The following is a 23,542-nucleotide window of genomic DNA, read 5'->3' on the forward strand; positions in this document are numbered from 1 at the left end:
CTGGTTGTACCCACCCCCCGTCAGTGGTACAGGTTGTGCCAGCCCGGCTCACCGTCACCGGTCTGTATGTAAAGATGGGGAACAAGATCAACATTATACAAGATCGGTATCTACAGATATCGGCTTCTAGAGCGGGGGAGGGAGGACGAGGCTTCGGACCGATGAAATAAATCCTCCATATTTTTACTTTAAGCGTTTTGTTCAAAATGAAATGAATTGAATTGAATTGAATTGGGATTTTTATCTTTTGATTTCTACAACATAATGAAATGGAATATTTATGTGTATAAAACAACCATTGAAAAGAATAAATTGGAACTGTCTTTTTTAAACTGTTTCTGTCAAAGCTTCAAATATTTATATATAGGGAGGGGGGAGGGGTTATTATTCCTGATGACATTCTCAGGCCTGCTTTCTGCTATACAGTGGCTGCACTTTACTGCTCCCCTCCCATACACATATACTCACTAAAACAATGCTCTCCCTATGCGGCTCCCCCCCCCCCCCCCCCCCCCCAATGGTCCCTGCTGTGCTGTTAGTTGGTAAGGTGGGTCTGCTGGCGTATTCTAGCGATTCCCAGATTAACCACTAGATGGGGGTGTCAGAGGATCAGCACAATAAAAGATGATGTTAAACCGAGTAAATAGATACCCAACATGTCACGCTTTTAAAAAAAATTGCTCATGCTTGTGGAATGGCGCAAAACTACAGTACTTAAATCTACATCGGCGGCGCGTTAAACATTTTTCTTCACAGGTTACCCGTTTAGAGTTGCAGAGGAGGTCTGGCGCTAGAATTATTGCTCTCCTTATAACAATTGCGACAATACCTCACATGTGTGGTGCGAACACTGTTTACATACGCAGGCGCGACCTAAGTATGCGTACGCTTCTGCAGACGAGGGAGAGTAAAACTTTTTTTTTTTTTAACTGTCCCTTTAATTCAGTTTTAATCACTCTTCTTCCAATCATTCCTTGTGATAGAAATAAAGAACGACAGGCTACTCCATCCTACATTTTGTAACCACAGGCCTCCCTCTCTCCTCCCTTCTCGCCCTCCCTTCTCGCCCCCACCCCCCCTGGTGGCCTCCCTCCCTCTTCCTCTGGCATCCCTCTACCTTCTCCCCCCCCCCCCTCTCTTCTCCCCCCTCCTCTGCCCTCTCTCCTCCCCCTCCTCTGCCCTCTCTCCTCCCTTCCCCCCCTCCTCCTCTGCCCTCTCTCCTCCCTTCCCCCCCTCCTCCTCTGCCCTCTCTCCTCCCTTCTCCCCCCCTCCTCCTCTGCCCTCTCTCCCTTTCCCCCTCTCTCCCTCCTCTGCCCTCTCCCTCCCTCCTCTGCCCTCTCTCCCCCCCTCCCTCCTCTGCCCTCTCTCCCCCCCTCCCTCCTCTGGCCTCTCTCCCCCCCTCCCTCCTCTGGCCTCCCTTCTCCCCCCCTGGCCTCTCTCCCCCCTCCCCCCCTGGCCTCTCTCCCCCCCCCCCCCCCTGGCCTCTCTCCCCCCTCCCCCCTGGCCTCTCTCCCCCCTCCCCCCCTGGCCTCTCTCTCTCCTCCCTTCTCCGCCCTGGCATCCCTCTCTCCTCCCTTCTCCCCCCTGGCATCCCTCTCCCCCCTCTCCTCTGGCCTCTCTCCTCCCTGCTCTGTCCCCCCCTCCCCTCCGGCCTCTCTCCTCCCCCCCTCCTCTGGCTTCCCCCCCCCCTCTGGCCCCCCTCCTCTGGCCTCCCTCCCCTCTCCTCTACCTCCCTTCTCCTCCCCTCTCCTCTACCTCTCTTCTCCCTCCCTTCTCCCCCCCCTCTCCCTCCTCCCCTCTCCCTCCTCCCCTCTCCTCTACCTCCCTTCTCCTCTACCTCTCTTCTCCCTCCCCTCTCCCTCCTCCTCCCCCCCGCCCTCCCTTCTCCCCCGGCGAGGGAATGAGAGCCTAAGCACACAGAATTTTTAGACGGATAAATAATTTAATACTCTGCTCTGTGACCACTCACAGATATAAATGATAAAAATGCATCTTGTAAACTCTGCTGCAGGGAAACAATCTCCCAGAATTCCTCTGCTGCTCGGGGGGAGGCCTCAACTGCCTACCGCAGGGGCCAAGCGACCCGCAGAAGGTGCGTTCTGACAAAATGGTGAACCTGGCAGAATGAGCAACCCGCGTCACCTCCGTTTTCATTAAACCATCATTGCTGTTTGGACACGCCTCCGGTGCATGATATTATGAGCAGAGATTGTTACTCCCCTCCGAAACTAACCAAAAAAATGGCCGCCTCTGAGGCAGGGACAACTTTGTCCTCGTTGGCCGATGTGCTGTGATAACGGCAAAATCTTCCTGTACCGGACTCTATTCGGTTGCCAGTGTTGTGTCCAAATCAGTAATTACAGTGAAACCTCAAAATGCGAATAACGCGGTTAACGTGCGTTTCGCAATACGAGCATTTTTTTAAAAAAAAATCCTGACTCTGTTTGCGAGTGTTGTCTCGCAAAACTAGCAGGATTCAAGCCACAGCGCTGTTGCAGTACCGCATCTGGCCAGAGTTGTGGGGGCGCCGGAGCCATTCAGAAAGAAAAAAATCACAAATACTCTGTCCCCGAGCCTTTCCAAGTTCAGCCGAGCTGTCCCCGAGCCTTTCCGAATTCAGTCGGGCTGTCCCCGAGGCTCTCTACTGCCCCCCCCCAACCTCTGGTCACATGCGGTATTGCATGCCACAGAAGTCAATGCGGAACAAATTATTTCCGTTTCCATAGACTTCTATGGGGAAACTCGCTTTGATATACGAGTGCTTTGGATTACGAGCATTCTCCTGGAACAAATTATACTCGTAATCTGAGGTTCCACTGTACTTGGTTTAAAGAAAGCGTAAGTGACGCGGGTTTCGATTTTCTGCCGAGTTGCCCATTTTGTCGGGACACCGGGCGCAGCAGCAAGAAGGTTAATAATACAAGTACACACAACACACGCCACTTCCTCCCCACTCCCGACACAGCCTGCCACATGGAGCAGCAGCCCGTCCAATCAGAAAACAGGGGGAGCGCAGGAACTGCACATTTAAATAAACATTTAAAAAATAAAGCTGTAAACGCAATAAACCCCCCCCCCCCCCTCTCTCGTGTGCTAGGGGAAAACGTTGACATGGCTCCGCAGGGGCGGGGCTAGGTGGCCGCCGGCTTCTCGTAGTCCTCCACCCCGGTGATGGTGGCCTTACAGAAGAAGCAGTCTTTGTTATTCATCAGATGTTGATTGATGCACGCCCTGCAGGGGGGGGAGGGGGAAACCGGGAAGAAATGCTTTAATGGGGTGCAGCGCAGAAATCGGGAAGGAGGGGGCGGGGTCACAGAAATGCGGGTCCACAATTTCTAAGGGATCCCCAATGTCCACAGACACATCACATGTGGGGCTGATTTACGAAAACTGGGGAGTGTAAAATCTGGGGCAGCTCTGCATGGGAGCCAATCAGCTTCTACCTTCAGCTCGTTCAATGAAGGTTTGACGGTAAAACCCGGAAGCGGATTGGTTTCTATGCAGAGCTGCACCCGATTCAGCACTCTCCGGAGTGACACAGGATACAACTACCCCTGAAAATGCCTAGGTGCCTGGCTGCCACAACGACCTTCGCACTTCAAAGCTACTCCTGACCTGCATTTGTACTTGAGGTCAGGGTATTAAAGCCACCGGATTGTCACGACAGCCAGGCAACTAGCATTTTAGAAGGAGCAATCAGCAGCAACAGGCAGTTTCTGTGAAGGAAAGGACAGGGAAGTTGGGGGAGGGGGAGAGCGGCGGCGGCGGTACTCACTTGCAGGACTTGTGGGAACAAGGGCGGAACATGGCGGAGATGGTGTGAGCGTAGCAGATGGGGCACAGGTCCTCCTCGCTGGTTGGCTGAAATAATAATAAAAAAACATAAATGGTGACTTAGGACACATGTGTTTGCAGCGCTGCAGCGGCCGAGTGCGTGTTTGGGGGGGAGGGGGGGCTGGGCGGCTGGAAGGTGATGCAGGATATAAAGGAGCATTAATAATGCAGAGGGCTTCGGGCAGCTGCACTTCCCCTGCGAGGATCACATTCTCCCAACAAAACTATTTTTATGCCGATCTGCAGTAAACCGATCACTTCGTCAGCAGGAAAGGTCAGCGAGTCTCCGAGAGAGGAACGGCGGCTGCTGCACAAAACCCCACCATTGGCAACGCCACTCGGCCACCCCACCCCCCCAACGACACTCAGCCACCCCACCCCCGACCACACTCAGCCACCCCACCCCCGACCACACTCAGCCACCCCACCCCCGACCACACTCAGCCACCCCACCCCCGACCACACTCAGCCACCCCACCCCACCCCCGACCACACTAACGACACTCAGCCACCCCACCCCCGACCACACTCAGCCACCCCACCCCCGACCACACTAACGACACTCAGCCACCCCACCCCCAAACTTCACCAACGACACTCAGCCACCCCACCCCCAAACTTCACCAACGACACTCAGCCACCCCACCCCCGACCACACTCAGCCACCCCACCCCCGACCACACTCAGCCACCCCACCCCCGACCACACTCAGCCACCCCACCCCACCCCCGACCACACTAACGACACTCAGCCACCCCACCCCCGACCACACTCAGCCACCCCACCCCCGACCACACTAACGACACTCAGCCACCCCACCCCCAAACTTCACCAACGACACTCAGCCACCCCACCCCCAAACTTCACCAACGACACTCAGCCACCCCACCCCCAAACTTCACCAACGACACTCAGCCACCCCACCCCCAAACTTCACCAACGACACTCAGCCACCCCACCCCCGACCACACTCAGCCACCCCACCCCCGACCACACTCAGCCACCCCGACCACACTCAGCCACCCCACCCCCGACCACACTCAGCCACCCCACCCCCGACCACACTCAGCCACCCCACCCCCGACCACACTCAGCCACCCCACCCCCGACCACACTCAGCCACCCCACCCCCGACCACACTCAGCCACCCCACCCCCAAACTTCACCAACGACACTCAGCCACCCCACCCCCAAACTTCACCAACGACACTCAGCCACCCCACCCCACCCCCAAACTTCACCAACGACACTCAGCCACCCCACCCCCAAACTTCACCAACGACACTCAGCCACCCCACCCCCAACCTTCACCGACGCTCAGCCACCCCACCCCCAACCTTCACCGACGCTCAGCCACCCCACCCCCAACCTTCACCGACGCTCAGCCACCCCATCGCCAATGCCACTCAGCCACCCCACCCCACCCCCAACCTTCACCAACGACACTAAGCCACCCCAACCTTCACCTATGGCAACACCCTGCCATCAGTCATCACACCAAACTCCACTGCACCACACCTCACCATCCCCTGCCGTACTACCTCCCGCCATTAGCTAAGAAATTACACCCTGTCATCAGCCACCACCCCAACCTTCACCTATGGCAACATCCTCCTATCACCAACATCATCCACGACACACCACCCCACACCATTACCTTCCTGACTACCTCCCACCATTAGCTAAGACATGACACCCTGTTATCAACCACCACACCAAACCCCACCATCAGCTATGACACTCTCAACACCCTGCCATCAGCCACACCAGAACACCATCAGCCGCTGCACCACACCTCATCATCCCCTACTGTTGGTCCCCAGCCATTAGCCAAGACACGATACCCTGCCATCAGCCACCACACCCTGCCCATCATCAGCTATGGCACAATACCCCATAATCAGCCAACGCAAAACACCCCACCATCATCTGCCATGCCACACCGCCATCAGCAATGGCATGCTAGCATTAGCCACCACACCAAATGCCGCCATAAGCTACAGCATCACACCCCCCCCCCCCCCCCCCCCACTGCATGACACTCCACCATCAGCCGCGGCATCACATCCCATCATCCACCACCTCACCCCACCATCAGCTATGTCAACACCCTTCCATCATACAAAACTCCAGCATCAGCCATAGCCCACAATCCCACCAGAAGTCACTGCACTACCCCAACCCCCCCCCCCCCCCGCTATCACCTGCTGTACTACCCCCCTTCATCAGCTAAGACATGATACCCTATCACCAGCAACCACACTAAATCTCAGCATCAGCCACTGCACCATACCCCCGCCCACCACCCGCTGTGGCACAACACCCCATCAGCCACTCCAAAACACCTCGCCATCACCTGCCCCCACACCATGAGCTACAGCCTGACACCCTGCTGTCAGAAATGGCATCCCGACATCAGCCATCTTACCACATCCCACCATGAGCTACTGCACCACATCCTACCACTCCACCATCATCCACCACATCCCACCATCAGCCACCGCACTACACCCTGCTCCCGAGGCTGCGATCTGGAGCAAACACAGACCCCATATAAAAGACTTACCTGAGTGGTGGCCGCCGCCTGTTTGGACTCCTCACTCAGGTGCACCAACATCCGGCTCACCTTACTCAGCTCCTCGGCAGTGATGTAATCTGTGTCTGCATGGAGAAAATTAAAAATGACATCACAATTCCGAATTCCCGGCAATGTACAAAAATTCAAACGCTAAACGAATGTTCCATATCGCCATCAGAGAGCGGAGCAGCCGCGAGATGCTGGATTCAACCCCTCCATATATTCATGCAACGTCCCCTAGAGGGCGACAGGTATTGGATTCTGGTATCTCTAGTGCAGAGGTCTCAAACTGGCAGCCCTCCGGCTGTTGCAAAACTACAAGTCCCATCATGCTTCTGCCTGTGGGAGTCACGCTTTTAACTGCGAGTTTTGCAATGGATCATGGGACTTGTAGTTTTTCAACAGCTGGAGGGCCACCAATTTGAGACCCTTGCACCTCAGCAGCTCTGCTGAAAAAGTCAAAATGTTCAATCACCAATATGAGGACGAGGAGGGAGGAGGAAGAAGGAGGGAGGGGGAGGAAGAATAAGGAAGAGGTGGAGGGAGGGAGGAAGGAAAGGAGGAAGGAAGGGAGGGAGGGAGGGAGGGAGGGAGGGAGGGAGGAAGGAAGGAAGGGAAGGAAGGAAGGAAGGAAGGGAAGGAAGGAAGGAAGGAAGGAGGGAAGGGAAGGGAGGAAGGGGAGGGGAGGGGAAGGGAGGGAGGGAGGGAGGAAAGGAAGGAAGGGAGGAAGGGAGGAAGGAAGGAAGGAAGGAAGGGAGGGAGGGAGGGAGGGAGGGAGGGAAGGAAGGAAGGAAGGAAGGAAGGAAGGAAGGAAGGAAGGAAGGAAGGAAGGAAGGAAGGAGGGAAGGGAAGGGAGGAAGGGGAGGGGAAGGGAAGGGAAGGGAGGGGAGGGGGGGAGGGGAGGGGAGGGGAAGAAAAGAAGGAAGGAAGGTAGGGTCTCCCTGCAAAGGATCCCATGAATACCCTATCAGGGGTCACCCATCTCAAAACAGAGAAACCAATTATGAGTGCAGCTGTTGCTAAAATTGGAAGTTTGCAAATAAAGAATAAAATATAGTAAACAAGTTGCATAGAATTTCTGCTTTTCAGTATTTGTACATATTGTGGAATAGGAGAATAATGATTATTACACCACCAATTGACGATTCAGCCTCAATGCGGTATAAGGCCCCAACGTGGCCGCCATCTGGTATTTTACATACACAGTTAAATGGCAAAGTGGGAGGTTCCAGTTCCTCCATTTTATTGGTTTGTGGGACAGTTAAAGGGTTACAGGCGAGGAACAAACAAGGACGGCAGCGATGAGATCCTCCAGGGAATTGTGTCCACTCTCCCCCACAGGTCATTATTATATCCAGAAATAGAACTTTCTATAAATACTCCGCACATTAATAAAATATCCCGTTCTCTTCACACAATCCTCTCCTGTGCTACTGGGAATGGAGGATTGGATGACGGGGGAAGGGTTCCATGATGGCCAGGTGGTATAGGGGGAGGGGGGTTATCATGCCAACAAAAGGTTGATGGAAGGTGTGCTATACTTGGCCAGAAAATGGATGAGTGGGACAACGTGGTGCCTAGAGGATGGATATTACCTGGGGAGGGAGGTGTGGTGGTCAGAAGGTGGATGATTGGCTAACCATCCTCTGAGCACCCACTCACTCATTCATATATCCTCTGCCCACCACCTCTTGGCACACCCCAATCTAGCCATTGCGCCCTTCTCCATCAGTCATCCTTATGCATACCACGCTGTCCCATTATTCATCCCCTGGGCACCAGTCCAATCATCTATCTGTCCTCTGGGCCTCCCCAATAATCCATCCTCTGAGCCCCCCAATCATTCGTCCTTTGGGCACCCCCCCAATTATCCATCCAATGGGCACTACACCACTCTGTTATGCATTCTTGAGGGACTCATCCAATCACCACTATTTGGGTAACCCCCTAAATCCTCTATCCTCTGGGCACCAAGCCTTTGATTAACCATCCTCCGAGCCCCCATTCAGCCTTTGGGCACCCCCCCCCATTCATCCATCCAAGGAGCACTACACCACCCCCTTATCCATCTTCAGAGGACTCCTCCAATCATCACCCTCTATGCACCCCCACATTCATCCATCCAATGGGTACTACACCACTCTATTATCCATTCTTAGGGGACCCCTCCAATCTTCACCATCTGGGTACCACCCAAACCCTCTATCCTCTGGGCACTACGCCTTTGATTAACCATCCTCTGAGCCCCCCAATCAATCATCCTTTGGACACACCCCCCCCCCCCCCAATCCCATGGGCGCTACACCACCCTGTTATCCATCCTCAGAGGACTCTTCCAATCACTCCCTCTGGGCACCCCCCTAATCCTCTAGTCACCAAGCCTTGGATTGATCATCCTCTCAGAACCCCCAATCATTCATCCTCTGCCCCCCCCCCCATGGGCACTACACCACCCTGTTATCCATCCTTCAGAGGAACCTTCAAATCCTCTACCCTCTGGGCACCATGCCTTTGGTTAACCATCCTCTGAGCACCCCCACAAAGGCATGGTGCTCAGAGGATAGATGATTTGGGGGGTGCCCAGAGGATGGATAATGCGAGGTGTGGTGCACATTGGATGGGTGTGGGGGGGGGGGTACCCAGAGGATGATTGATTGGGTGGGGCTCAAAGGACGAATTATTGGGGGCCCAGTGGACAAATGATTGGAGAGATGCCCAGTGTATGGATAATGGGGGAACATGGTGTCCATAGGATGGCTGATTGAGAGGGGGAAGAAGATAGATGATTGGGGGGTGCCCAAAGAATGGATGATTGGGGGGTTCCCAGAGGATTGATGACTGCTAGGGCCAGAGAATGGATAATTGAGGGACCCAAAGGAAGGATGATTGAGGGAGTGCCCAGAGGATGGATGACAAAGATCCTCAATTGCGAACCAGGCCCGAGGTGTTGACATTTCTCATTCTCACCGAGAGATCTGCCTGTCAATGGGCAGTGTAGACAACAGAGAAAGGCCGTTTCATAAGGAAGATTTCAGCCTATTGGACAAGGCAGGACAACGTGATGCAACCTTCAGTAGGCAAAGCGCGTAGTCAGCATTGGCAAATGCTTCAACATGTGGCCACAATTCCCTACAGCTGACCCATCTCCGGCTGACTGGTACCATTATAACTCTGGAGCGCTTATTATTAGAATGGAGATCCTGCCTGAATGGTTAGATCTCATCCTCTTCCTTTCTGCCTCAATCCCAAAACATCTCAATATGGCGACCAACAACCTTTATATGCGCCAGCTTTACAATAATATGTCCGCCATCGACCCTTCGTCACTCCAATTCAGGAGGCGTCTGAAGTCCATAAAGTAGATTTATATCCTTTGTGGCTATTTATAAAATTCAAGTTTTCTGCCTACAAAGTTCGGCTCTAATCATCTCATCTGATGGGAAAATAACTCCAGTCCCGATAACCTTTCCTTCTCTTTAATGTTAAATATTTTGTGTATTTATTATTAAAAAATGTTTTTTATTTAAAGCAGAAAACCTCAAAATGTCAGATGGGAGATCACTACTGCCCCCCCCCCCCCCCATTAATTCTCCTGGGGAGTCTCTATGTACATATTAACACAGAGACCTCCCTGATATAGTACATTGGCGTATATCATAGGGGTCTCTATGTACATCAGTATATTGGTAATGGGGGGGGGGGTCTCTATGTGCATACAAGTATGTCGGGAAGGGGGGGTCTCTATGTACCTATAGGTATGTTGTGGGGTCTTTATGTACATCAGTATATTATTGGGGGGGGGGGTCTCTATGTACATATCAGTATGTTGGAGGGATCGCTATGTATGCATCTGTATATCAGGGGGTCTCTATGTAGATATCAGTGTGTCGGGGGTAGACTATGTACATTTCGGTATATCGAGAGGTCTCTAAGTGCATATGAGTATATCCGAGGGGAGGAGGGGGTCTCTATGTACTTATAAGTATGTTGTGGGGTCTTTATGTACATATCAGTATATTGGGGGGGTCTCTATGTACATATCAGTATATTGGGGGGGTCTCTATGTACATATCAGTATATTGGGGGGGTCTCTATGTACATATCAGTATATTGGGGGGTCTCTATGTACATATCAGTATATTGGGGGGTCTCTATGTACATATCAGTATATTGGGGGGTCTCTATGTACATATCAGTATATTGGGGGGTCTCTATGTACATATCAGTATATTGGGGGGTCTCAATGTACATATCAGTATATTGGGGGGGTCTCTATGTACATATCAGTATATTGGGGGGTCTCTATGCACATATCAGCACGTCAGAGGGGTCTCTATGCACATATTAGTATGTCGGAGGGGTCTCTAAGTATGCATCTGTATATCAGGGGGTCTCTATGTAGATATCAGTGTCTCGGGGATAGTCTCTATAAACATATCAATAATTTAGGGGGGTCTCTATGTACACTTCGGTATATCGGGAGGTCTCCAAGTGCATATGAGTATATCCGAGGGGAGGGGGGGTCTCTTTGTACATATCAGTATATCTGAGGAGTCCATGTGTATATCAGTATGTCGGGGGATCTCTATGTATATATCAGTACATTAGGGGATCTCTAGGTACATATCAGTATATTGGGGGGTATCTATGTACATATATGTATAGAGACCCCCCTGATATAGTGATAAGTATATCACAGGCAGTATGCGCCCAGAGATGTTTGTACTTACAGGCCTGCAGGGAGAAATGCTTCTTATCAGCAGAGGGCGCTGCAGCTCCCATGGTATTGGGCTCTATCTGCCCCAGCAAGTACTGGATGGAGCGCAGTTGGAAGCAAGGATCCGCCAATAATACGCCGGTGGCTCGCTGGATCCTGAGGAAGTAAACAGAGGAGATGTAGGAGAATGCAGACAGACAATCAAATTTCTCTGTACACACAGATCAGATTATATTCCTCATACACATTATACAACCATCAATGACACATATCAGAATTAGCCTCAGGATTGCGAGGACCTGCTGCTGTAGCGGAGATATCCAGTAGGCATGTAGGGGGGGGGGGGGGGGATTTTCTGAAACGCGTTGGCTGCATTACAATAGACAATTCCACATCAATATCAAATTATCTGACCATTTGTACCAGGCACTACATTCTGTACTGTGGAGGGTCGGCAATGGTGCAGAGTCCACTGTGGCAGTGAAGTCATCCCGCCGGCGTCCAAAGCTCCCTGGGTTGTTGAGGCATTTTAGGAGTGGGAAAAAAACTTTTTCCAGACAACCCTAATTTTTTTTAAATTGAATACCCGGAATTTGGTAACACTATAAAAAAAAAAAAAGTTACGCTGTTTCCTTTGAAGCCAAATAGGGCATCCGTAAAACAATTACTCTGTGCGGACAATCTTTGCGATTCTATGCTCAATGGGAGGCCGAGCGACCCATCACCAGCGGGGGGCCGAGCGACCCATCAGTGGCGCCAGCGGGGGGCCGAGCGACCCATCACCGGCGCCAGCGGGGGGCCGAGCAACCCTTCACCGGCGAGCGGGAGGCCGAGCGACCCTTCACGAGCGGGAGGCCGAGCGAACCCATCACGGGCGCCAGCGGGAGGCCGAGCGACCCTTCACCGGCACCAGCGGGAGGCCGAGCGACCCTTCACCGGCGCCAGCGGGAGGCCGAGCGACCCTTCACTGATCACTGACTTAAGCAGGGGGCAGATCGACCCATCACCGCCGTCAGCGGGGGGCCGAGCGACCCATCACTGGCGCCTGCGGGAGGCCGAGTGACCCATCACTGATCACTGGCGTCAGAGCGACCCATCGCCAGAGTCAGCGGGAGGCCTGAACGACCCATCGCTGGCATCAGCGGGAGGCAGAACGACCCATCCCTGGCGTCAATGGGAGGCATAGTGCCCCATATCAGTGGGAGGAATGGATCCCCTGAGGGCAAGATAAAGGCCGGCCAAGGGCTGCAGTTTTGCTGATCGAAGCGATTTCTCATTTTTATCATATTTATACAGTGCTGAATAAAGCTGAAGAAACCCAAATAAGATTTATAAAGGATTTCCGCTAAGATATTTCTCCAAAAAAATCTGCCAACAATGTGCACTGGAGCCCAACAGGACAGATGTTCCCGTGAGCCCTCCAATCCCCCGGTCTCAGTCCTCCCACCCGCGCTTGGCACAGACGGGCGAGCGCTCGTTGCAGTCTCCACCCTTCACTCCGTACACATGAGGATCCCTCCCTCTTTTTTTGGGTGCATGCCCGGGACTCCATCGCGTGACGAATGTCCCCATATAAAACGGGGGAAAGACTTGCTTCTTTTTCGCATTGAAATAAATAAATAATAAAATACAAGCGGATTGGCAGCAGCCAAATTGCCACTTTGATTCCCTTTTAGTTTTATTGAACCTCACCAAAATGGTCAAACACACAGAGAGAGGACATCGAATACAGATGTAGAGGAAACAGAATGATGCAACAGAATATGGCGCCACCTAGTGCTAAAATTACTAGAGTGACTGGACAGATGCCGAATAAGGGCCTCAGAACCAGCGGTTCCCATTACCGATCGGATAATTGGCTTCCAGGTTTTACTGTCAAAGCTTCATTGAACAAGCTGAAATCAGAAGCTGATTGGCCACCATGCACAGCTGCACCAGTTTTAGTAAATCTCCCCCTAGTGTCACCAGCTGGTAAAATGAGTCAGAGAAGAAGGTTGCAGGACCTAGAAAGTTACACCGGTAAACTACAAGTCCCAGCAAGCTTTGCCCTGTGACAACCATAAGATATTAAACAGCAATTCTGAGTTGTGAACATTGGGAGCGGACAGCTGGATTGTCAGACCGTCTTTCTGGCTGCGGGTGTCTCTCCTGCATTAGAAATAAATAAAATGAGGCCCTGGGGAGGCCCTCAGATCACATCTCCTGTCCATTAAATCCTCACAAAGCGAAGCCAAGAGTGAGAGGGAAATACTCGCATTACAGGCTCTCCGCTCCACTCGTAACCCTTTCCTGCAAAACGTTCCCAACTCCATCCTCAACCCTTCCCGTCCGTAACCCTTTCCTGCAAACGCTCCCAACTCCATCCTCAACCCTTCCCACCCGTAACCCTTTCCTGCAAACGCTCCCAACTCTATCCTCAACCCTTCCCGCCCGTAACCCCTTCCTGGAAACGCTCCCAACTCCATCCTCAACCCTTCCCACTCGTAACCCCTTCCTGCAAAACGCTCCCAACTCCATCCTCAACCCTTCCCACCCGTAACCCCTTCCTGCAAAACGCTCCCAACTCCATCCTCAACCCTTCCCACCCGTAACCCCTTCCTGCAAAACGCTCCCAACTCCATCCTCAACCCTTCCCACCCGTAACCCCTTCCTGCAAAACGTTCCCAACTCCATCCTCAACCCTTCCCGCCCGTAACCCCTTCCTGGAAACGCTCCCAACTCCATCCTCAACCCTTCCCACTCGTAACCCCTTCCTGCAAAACGCTCCCAACTCCATCCTCAACCCTTCCCACCCGTAACCCCTTCCTGCAAAACGTTCCCAACTCCATCCTCAACCCTTCCCACCCGTAACCCCTTCCTGCAAAACGTTCCCAACTCCATCCTCAACCCTTCCCACCTGCAACCCTTTCCTGCAAAACGCTCCCAACTCCATCCTCAACCCTTCCCGTCCGTAACCCCTTCCTGCAAAACGTTCCCAACTCCATCCTCAACCCTTCCCACCCGTAACCCCTTCCTGCAAACGCTCCTAACTCCATCCTCAACCCTTCCCACCCGTAACCCTTTCCTGCAAACGTTCCCAACTCCATCCTCAACCCTTCCCCCCTGTAACCCTTTCCTGCAAACGTTCCCAACTCCATCCTCAACCCTTCCCACCCGTAACCCCTTCCTGCAAACGTTCCCAACTCCATCCTCAACCCTTCCCACCCGTAACCCCTTCCTGCAGACGTTCCCAACTCCATCCTCAACCCTTCCCACCCGTAACCCCTTCCTGCAAACGCTCCCAACTCCATCCTCAACCCTTCCCACCCGTAACCCTTTCCTGCAAACGTTCCCAACTCCATCCTCAACCCTTCCCGCCCGTAACCCCTTCCTGCAAACGTTCCCAACTCCATCCTCAACCCTTCCCGCCCGTAACCCTTTCCTGCAAACGTTCCCAACTCCATCCTCAACCCTTCCCACCCGTAACCCTTTCCTGCAAAACGTTCCCAACTCCATCCTCAACCCTTCCCACCCTTAACCCTTTCCTGCAAACGCACCAAACTCCATCCTCAACCCTTCCCGCCCGCAACCCTTTCCTGCAAAACGCTCTCAACTCCATCCTCAACCCTTCCCGCCCGTAACCCTTTCCTGCAAACGTTCCCAACTCCATCCTCAACCCTTCCCGCACGTAACCCTTTCCTGCAAACGTTCCCAACTCCATCCTCAACCCTTCCCGCCCTTTCCAGCAAACGTTCCCAACTCCATCCACAACCCTTCCCGTCTGCAACCCCTTCCTGCAAAACATTCCCAACTCCATCCTCAACCCTTCCCACCCGTAACCCTTTCCTGCAAAACGTTCCCAACTCCATCCTCAACCCTTCCCACCCGTAACCCTTTCCTGCAAACGCTCCCAACTCCATCCTCAACCCTTCCCACCCGTAACCCCTTCCTGCAAAACGTTCCCAACTCCATCCTCAACCCTTCCCACTCGTAACCCCTTCCTGCAAACGTTCCCAACTCCATCCTCAACCCTTCCCCCCTGTAACCCTTTCCTGCAAAACGTTCCCAACTCCATCCTCACCCCTTCCCACCCGTAACCCTTTCCTGCAAACCGTTCTTGTACCTTGGCGGCTTAAAAGGGGGCTGTAAAGGTTTGTTTTTTGATCTCCTAAATAGGTTCCTTTAAACCAGTGTATTGTTGGTTCACTTACCTTTTCTTTTGATTTCCCTTCTAAATGTTTTTTTTCTTTGCCTGAATTTCTCACTTCCTGTTCCTCCTCAGTAAGCTTTCCACCATCATCCGAGTGGTGGTTAGTCAGCCAGAACAGCTTACTGAGGAGGAACAGGAAGTGAGAAATTCAGACAAAGAAAACAAATATTTAGACGGGAAATCGAGGGAAAGTGTAAGTGAACCAACAATGCACTAGTTTAAAGGAACCGATTTAGAAAACAAACCTTAACAACCCCTTTAAGTAACCCTTCGCTGCCAACAGACACGCTAACTGCATCTTTTTTTTTTTACTGTCCTGCTGAATCTGCAGCTACTTCCTCCATCTTTAATTGCTCATCGAGATTTTACCACATCCATAACCTCCTCGTGTACCTCTGCTGCATCTCCACTCCAAAATCGAAGCCACATCCATCTCTTGCACTTAATTCCTCTGGTAAATCATTAACCTTCTCCTCTTGTCTACACATCCAGAACCAATTGTTCTTCACACCAAGGATGGCACCACCCCTCATCATAAAAAAGGATCAATAAATGGTGGATTCCATGCTGTTCATAATCACTATAGTAACTAGGAGATTCCTTTTCTGCAAAAACAACTGGTTGAACCTGCTGCTCTCTATCTCCCCCTCCTGTCCATGTCCCCAATTCAGCTAGGGATTTTGTAGAGCAGTGTTGGCAGCTCTGCACATGCTCAGTTTTAATGCTGAGCATTTCCTCCCTATCACATCAGAGCAGCCCATGTGACTATAGAGTCACACATGTGGGCGTATACACAGTGGTAAATGACAGCCCACTCCCTTCCCCCTCCTCCTCCATGCCCACTAACCAGCTAACACAATAGGGGCAGGGTATTACATGTAGAGTAATGAAGGCTTCACCTCCCTCTGATTCTAAAGCCTAGTACACAGCACTAGTTTTTTTTTTCTTGTTTAACCCGGCGAGTCGAACAAAAAAAAAACAGACATCTCTGGTCTGTACAAACAATCCAATGTTAGTGCAGCGATCTCCCCTGCTGTCCTATTGTGTTCTGACAAGGTGGTATCTGTAAGATTAGATGTCCATTGCATCCCCTCCCCTTACATTAGACGTCAAGAGCCCCCCCACCATCAGAAGTTGAGTCCCCCCACTGTCCCTTACATCACAGTGCACCCCCCCTTTCCTTATGCTGCTGCTGGGAAGAAGCTGAATGCATTGCTTGAAAGCAGAAAGTAGGGGGCTGGATTGGGACCAGAGGAGGGCTGGAGTTCTCCTGCAACTGCATGAGAGTTGCGAAGGGCCACATGAAATGGCCTGGAGGGCCGAATTCGGCCCGCGGGCCTTGTGTTTGACACCTGTGGCCTAGGGTTTCAACAATCCTTGCACCAGCCCTGACTGAGATCACCTGCCGACGCCTCGTTCTAAGGTAAGTATTTCATAATGAGCTAGTATGCGGTGCATACAAGCTCATTATGCCATGGGCCTTATAGGTTTAAAATCAATTTTAAAAATATCTGCGGGTTTTTCACCGCTTTAACCACTTCAATACCCACCCATAGTCATTTGACGTCCACAGAGGGGATCTCCCATCCTGGGTGGACGTCATATGACGTCCTGAGCTTTGTGTGAATGATAGGTGCAGCTAGAGGCATCATTCAGATATAATTTGTTAGTGGCGGCTATTCTGTGCAACATAAGAACGATCATAGAGGCGGTTCCGCCGATTGATCGTTCTTGTAGGCGGCGGGAGGGGACACCCCCCCCCCCCCCTCCCGCTGCCATCCGGTGCTTCTCCAGGGTCTCCCGTGCCATCGGGGGGCCGGAGAAAGAATCGTCCGGCGCAGGCAGGAAGCATAGAGATGACTGGCGACCAGATCGTCAATTTTAGCACTAGACCTCTGAATTTTTTTTACAGGTTACCAGTTTAGTTTTACAAAGCGTCGCCTATGGAGATTTTTAAGTACCGAAGTTTTGGCGCCATTCCATGAGTGTGCGCAATTTTAAAGCGTGACATGTTCGGTATCTATTTACTCGGTGTAACATCATCTTTCATATTTTACAAAAAAATTTTGCTAACTTTACTGTTTCGTTATTCTTTTAATTCATGAAACTATTTTTTTCCCCCCAAAAAAAAGACGTTTAAAAAATGACTGCGCAAATACCGTACAAGATAAAACGTTGCAATGACCGTCGTTTTATTCCCTAGGGTGTCTGCTAATATATATATATATATATATATATATATATATATATAATGTTTGGGGGTTTCTGAGTAATTTCCTAGCAAAAGAATGATGATTTGTACATGTAGGAGAGAAGTGCCAGAATAGGCCCGGTGGGTATAAAAGCCCGGTATTGAAGTGGTTAAAACATATTGATATCATTTTTTTATTTTTACTCTGTATTTCAAAGGCTGTTTTTATTTTATTTTTTATTAACATGTGACCAGCAGCAGAGGACTAGGAGCTCCTCCTGCTTATGTTTCCCTGCAGATGGGCGTGGAGAGAGCTGGATCATGTGACAGCTGTATATCAATTTTGAAAAAAGGTATTTACATTTTATTCATTTTGTATTATTAACATTAGTGCCATCATCCATCCATCCATCCGTATCATCCATATACAGAAATAGAAGGGTAAATGTAAATTTAACAGCGTGTTTAGTATCACTTTAACTACTTAAGGACCGCCTCCTGCACATTTACGTCGGCAGAATGACACGGCTGGGCACATACACGTACGTGCTGTGCTAGTACCCAGCCGTGGGTACCTGATCGCCTCTGGAGTCCCGCGATCGGTCCCCGGAGCTGAAGAACGGGGAGAGACGTGTGTAAACCCAGCTTCCCCGTTCTTCACTGTGGCGGCGTCATCAATCATGTGTTCCCTTTTATAGGGGGACACAATCGATGACGTCCCACCTACAGCCACACCCCCTACAGTTGTAAACACACTTCAGGTCACACATAACCCCTTCAGCGCCCCCCTTGTGGTTAACTCCCAAACTGCATTTGTAATTTTCACAGTAAACAATGCATTTTTTGCTGTGAAAAATTACAATGGTCCCAAAAATGTGTCAAAATTGTCCGAAGTGTCCGCCATAATGTCGCAGTCACGAAAAAAATCGTTGATCGCCGCCATTAGTAGTAAAAAAAAAAAGAAAAAATAATAAAAATGCAATAAAACTATCCCCTATTTTGTAAACACTATAAATTTTGCGCAAACCAACCGATAAACGCTTATTGCGATTTTCTTTACCAAAAATAGGTAGAAGAATACGTATCGGCCTAAACTGAGGAAAAAAATGTTTTTTTTATATATTTTTGGCGGATATTTATTATAGTAAAAAATATTGATTTTTTTTCAAAATTGACGCTCTATTTTTGTTTATAGCGCAAAAAAAATAAAAACAGCAGAGGTGATCAAATACCACCAAAAGAAAGCTCTATTTGTGGGGGCGCCAATTTTGTTTGGGAGCCACGTCGCACGACCGCGCAATTGTCAGTTAAAACGACGCAGTGCCGAATCGCAAAAACCTGGCCGGGTCCTTTAGCTGCATTTTGGTCCGGGTCTTAAGTGGTTAAGCCTTTCACCTTCCACAAAATCTCTCTTTGAAAACAAAATTAAAAAAAAAAAAATCAGAAGTCCCCTCCGAGATTTTTTCCCACCGTTCTCCAGACACGTATTAGCAGAGGTAGGACGATTGTTTAAGAAAAGTGATTGGACAGGGAGCCCTAAAATCTTTGCACAACCAGCCCAGACTAATATTCCTTTATTACAAATGTAATGGTAGCAATAAAAAAAAAGTTTCATCTGTAATGTCATTCCCATTACTTCCAATACACACAAGTGCAGCTACTAATTGGTGGGAAGTAGACGCGTCCATTACGTGGTGATCGCTCCCATTATCACAGGTCAGCTCTTTCTCTAATACTATTAAGGCGGCCATTGCCTGACCCCCCCAGGGGCTCCACATCTGCTTCAGTGGACCTCTCTGATGGTTTTTTTTCCCACACTGTCATTTTTTTCGTAGGATTGGGATCTCTGCCCCCTCCAAGCATTTTCACGAAGTAGCTAGAGAGCCATTGAGAATATTATTCAGGGAGGGACGAAGCAAAGACTATTACAGCCAATGACGGAGGAGACAATGAGACATCAGGGGAGGGAGGGGAGGAAGAGTCAGAAGTGCTTCCAGTACAGACAGCTTCAATCGGCAACTGTAAGAGGACTCCGGCATTGATTCAACTCTCTACAAAAAAGTCTATTTCACCGGCAGCCTCCATCGGAACAGATAAGGACGCTTCTATTCTCCGCGTAAAAAGAAGAGGCCACCACTCACCACAAGGTATTGATCGGGAAGACGATGACGTTGTGTGCCCAAGTCGTTGTCCTTGTCTGAGAAGTTCATGTTCTCCGAGAGAGAGAAAAGGAGGAAGATGTTGGCAGCTTTATAAATTCTTCATCTGATCACCCGTCCTGCTTGGTCCCAGGTACCATCTACCCAATTTATTTCTACCATCTTGCCAATATCATTCCGGAACATTAGAGTCGTGTTTTAGCAATGATTAGCAGACCGATGGTCCACATCTGCTCACCGAGACGGAATTAGAATCTGTTGAGCGGAGGGAGGCGAGGAGATTGATTAGACACCATGAGAACTGGCCACCGCTGGGGGGAATGGATACGATGCTTGGTGGTCTTCCTGGCGATGGACACTTTATCATCATCGTTCGCTTCCGGATGCCCGTCCAAATGCATCTGTGCCTCCGACCTCCTAAGCTGTACGAAAATTAGCCTGACAAACGTACCGGAAAACCTGCCAGCCACATTTGCCAGTATGGACCTGAGCCACAACTCCATCGCCTCTCTTCGGGACGACTGGCTGGCCAACCTCCCTCATCTGCACATGCTGAGGCTTAGCCACAATCGGTTAAAATCTCTGTCCGCCGGCGCCTTTCGCAACGCCACCGAGCTGAGGCACCTTGACCTGTCTTCGAATCGTCTTCAGACCGTCCTGGTGGAAATTTTCCAGGCGCTCTTCAGACTGGAGGAACTTCTTCTATACAACAACTTTATCACCTACGTTGACGAGACGGCCTTCACCCGCCTGGGCAACATCCGGAAAATCTACTTGAGCTGGAATAACCTGACCAGCTTTGCATTCAGTTCCATGCAGAATCTGACGAACCCCCATCTCCGTACCCTAGATCTGTCCGCCAACAAGTTCTCTGAGTTGCCGGTGGAGGAGGTTTCCTCGCTTCCCGCCTTCATCAAGAATGGGCTGTACTTGCACAATAACCCGCTCACTTGTAACTGTGCCCTGTTCATGCTGCTCAGCCACTGGGAGCACCGGGGCTTCTCTTCTGTACTGGAATTCTCCCGGGAACACACCTGTCTTTATATGGGAAAGCGGCGAGCGGTCGTTCGGATCCTGCAATCTCAGAGCGGGTTTGATAATTGCTCCTTTGGACTAGGGCAACACATTCCTGACCTGGGGCTCAAAGTTCTTGTCGGGAAACGACTCATGGTGACTTGTAACACCAGTTTGCCGCAGGAAAACACGACCTTCTTATGGATTTCGCCAGCCTACGACTTCATCTTTCCGCCGGGGAACAGTAACCAAAGCTTCAAGATACATCCCAACGGCACTTTAGAAATTCACAGGGCTCAGCCGTGGAATTCAGGAGTCTACCTGTGTATTGCGGTTAACAGGCGGCTTAGTTATAACGCTACCCACGAGGTTAACGTCACTGTGCATTTTCCCAAGCCCGAAGAGTCGTTCAACACCGGTCTCACCACCCTGTTGGGTTGCGTGGTCAGCCTGGTCTTGGTTTTCATTTACCTCTACATGACTCCTTGCCGTTGCTTCCGTTGCTGCTCAAAGCCACCGCAGACGCCGAGTCCTCCGCAGGAGGGCAGCGCTCAGTCCTCCATCCTTTGCGGGACCCCTCCAGCCACCGACGGGTCCAACAGCCGCAAAGCCGGAGCCAGCCGGCACGTGGTCTTCCTGGAACCGATAAAAGAAGGGCGCGTGGAGAAGCACCCAAAGATTCTACAGCTGAGGAGGGATTCTGAAAGTTCGGTCTTTTCAGATTATCCAATTGTTCAGACGTAAAAAAAACAATTGCATGGTGGGTTATCCTTTTCCCGGAAGAGCTGGTCTCGCACTTTGCCAGTGGCATTTAAAAGGAAGTATTGCATGTCAGGTGTGCCAGCATTTAGGCCTGGCATCTACAGTGGTGGTGTAATTTGCCTGGGGGTGAGGGCATGGAAAGCCTCAAACTAATATTTGCTTGTACACCAGGTCCTTATAGCGTATTTTTCAGATTCCCCCCAATCTTCCCAAAGCTTTGTTTGAAAAATGTGTGACTCTCCAATAATTGGAATACAAAAAAAAAAGAGGGGGGAACCCAAAAGGTGACTTTAATGGCACAGTAAACAATAAAAGTATGAAAATGGATGTAAACCCGAAAATTATTATTTTTTATGTCACAGTGTACAGTATAAGATTTCCTATCATCTGTGCCCAGTCTTGCCACACAGGAGTTAATCCAGCTCTGAGCAATCCTCTTTTATTGTTCAGTGACATAAAACGGACTTACAGAGAAAAACCTTAGTCCGTTCCGCCCCCCTTGCTGTGAGTGACAGGTTATTTACATATCTCATGCACTAGCCTGGAGACGGGCATTATTTTTCAATTCCCAACCCCCACTCCTTTTCTGAAGTCATGTGGTTACTTTTCTGGATTTTGACTGGATGTTAGTGATCATAGCAGAATTTAGTGAAAGAAATACACAGGAAAAAATGCATGTTGACAAGGGGAGTGTAGCAGGTGGGCAGGGAGTCTACTGACACCACGACTCCACCCACTGAGCTCCAGACAACAGATCCACCCACAGAATCTGCAGTTTTTCAGTTCTTATAACAGACAGAGGAGGGGAGACATTTGACAGGTAAGGATACATGCAGGAGGCGTCTATATCCTTATAGATCAGCACTATGGCAGTAGTTTAGAAAGGATGAGAGTGGCTTTACATCCACTTTAATGAAACATAAACACATACATGGTATAAAAAAGGGGCAGACAAAAACAGGACAACAATTTATATTAAAAAAACAAACATAGAACTACAAAGTTTATGATATGAGCCCAAGTGCATCAACGTGTTTCGCTGTTAAGCTTTATCAGGACGCATTTGGGTTTCGCAAAAACAGAAACAGCAGGTCTCACTATCTAAAAGCAAAAATAATATATTTAGAATTTTTTTTTATTAAAATGTATAATATATATATAATGTTTTTGTTTTTTTTCCAAAAGGGTTTTTATTGCTCACAAAACGTACAGAGTGTGAAAACATGAAGTACGGTACATCATACACAAGTATTAAAACGGCACGGCAGTAATGAATATGTTTTTAACTCTGCTTTGTTCTATGCAGTTTACATCTGAGTGTCTCTATAACCGTCCCCTGAGGAAGCCCCAAGTGGCGAAACCTGTCGGGACAATCACTCCAATGCTATTGTTGAGTGAAACTTTCTATCTGTTTTGAACTCTAGATGTTTAACTGTACCTATACACACAATTTGTAGCCAATAATATATTTTTTAACTATGTCTTGTCTGCAGTAAAAAAAAAAAAAACTTCAGTTATTTTTATATCCATGAAGTATTGAATTTACCATCTTTTGCACCCTTAAAAATCCCTTGAAAAAAACTTCCGTCTACATATTTTCATAGGGATGTTGGTGCCGTTTCCTTGACATTGTCACCCTTCTATACCACCACCACTTACTAAAATTTTGAATATATTTGCTTTGTTATTATATATATATACACACACACACACACATGCACATATAAAAATATATACATAAAAATATAAAAAAAAAATATAACAAAATAAATTATATATATATATTAGTGCTGTCAAACGATTAAAATGTTTAATCGCGATTAATCGCATTAATGTCATAGTTAACTCACGATTAATCGCTCTAATTTATGACGAATTTCCCCACAAATATCGCACAATTCTGCAAGTGATTATAATTTATTATCGCTGTTTTCTAGCTGATCTAAAACCATTTTTACATAAAGGGACACTTTTGGACAATCTACAGTTTTTCAGGCAGAAAGAATAGTTTTTATTTTATAAAAGTACATGTAGGGCACTGGGCAGACCACTAGGGACAAGGGGGGGGTGTATTTTTTACATACAGTACTGTAATCTA

At 49.7% G+C, this 23,542-nt stretch overlaps 2 protein-coding genes across 2 annotated transcripts in view; one reads left to right on the top strand and one right to left on the bottom strand.

Moving 5' to 3' along the window:
- Window positions 1-2,747: 2,747 nt before the first annotated feature.
- RNF123 (ring finger protein 123) overlaps window positions 2,748-23,542 on the bottom strand; it is an 85,876-nt gene continuing 65,081 nt past the window's right edge. Inside the window, 4 exon segments of the mRNA XM_040358802.1 lie at window positions 2,748-3,231; window positions 3,776-3,861; window positions 6,401-6,495; window positions 11,143-11,285. Coding sequence (XP_040214736.1) covers window positions 3,132-3,231; window positions 3,776-3,861; window positions 6,401-6,495; window positions 11,143-11,285 — 424 coding nt within the window. The 3' untranslated portion in view covers window positions 2,748-3,131.
- AMIGO3 (adhesion molecule with Ig like domain 3) lies at window positions 19,245-21,819 on the top strand. Its single transcript, XM_040358801.1, has one exon. The coding sequence runs from the start codon at window positions 19,963-19,965 to the stop codon at window positions 21,424-21,426; it is 1,464 nt and encodes a 487-aa protein (XP_040214735.1). The 5' UTR covers window positions 19,245-19,962; the 3' UTR covers window positions 21,427-21,819.

The sequence above is a fragment of the Rana temporaria genome, chromosome 7 (genome assembly GCF_905171775.1).
Source record: "Rana temporaria chromosome 7, aRanTem1.1, whole genome shotgun sequence".
Lineage (NCBI taxonomy): Eukaryota > Metazoa > Chordata > Amphibia > Anura > Ranidae > Rana > Rana temporaria.

Bases quoted from the DNA above. Each gene is read 5' to 3' on its own strand.
- AMIGO3 (XM_040358801.1), top strand. From the start codon at position 19,963: ATGAGAACTGGCCACCGCTGGGGGGAATGGATACGATGCTTGGTGGTC.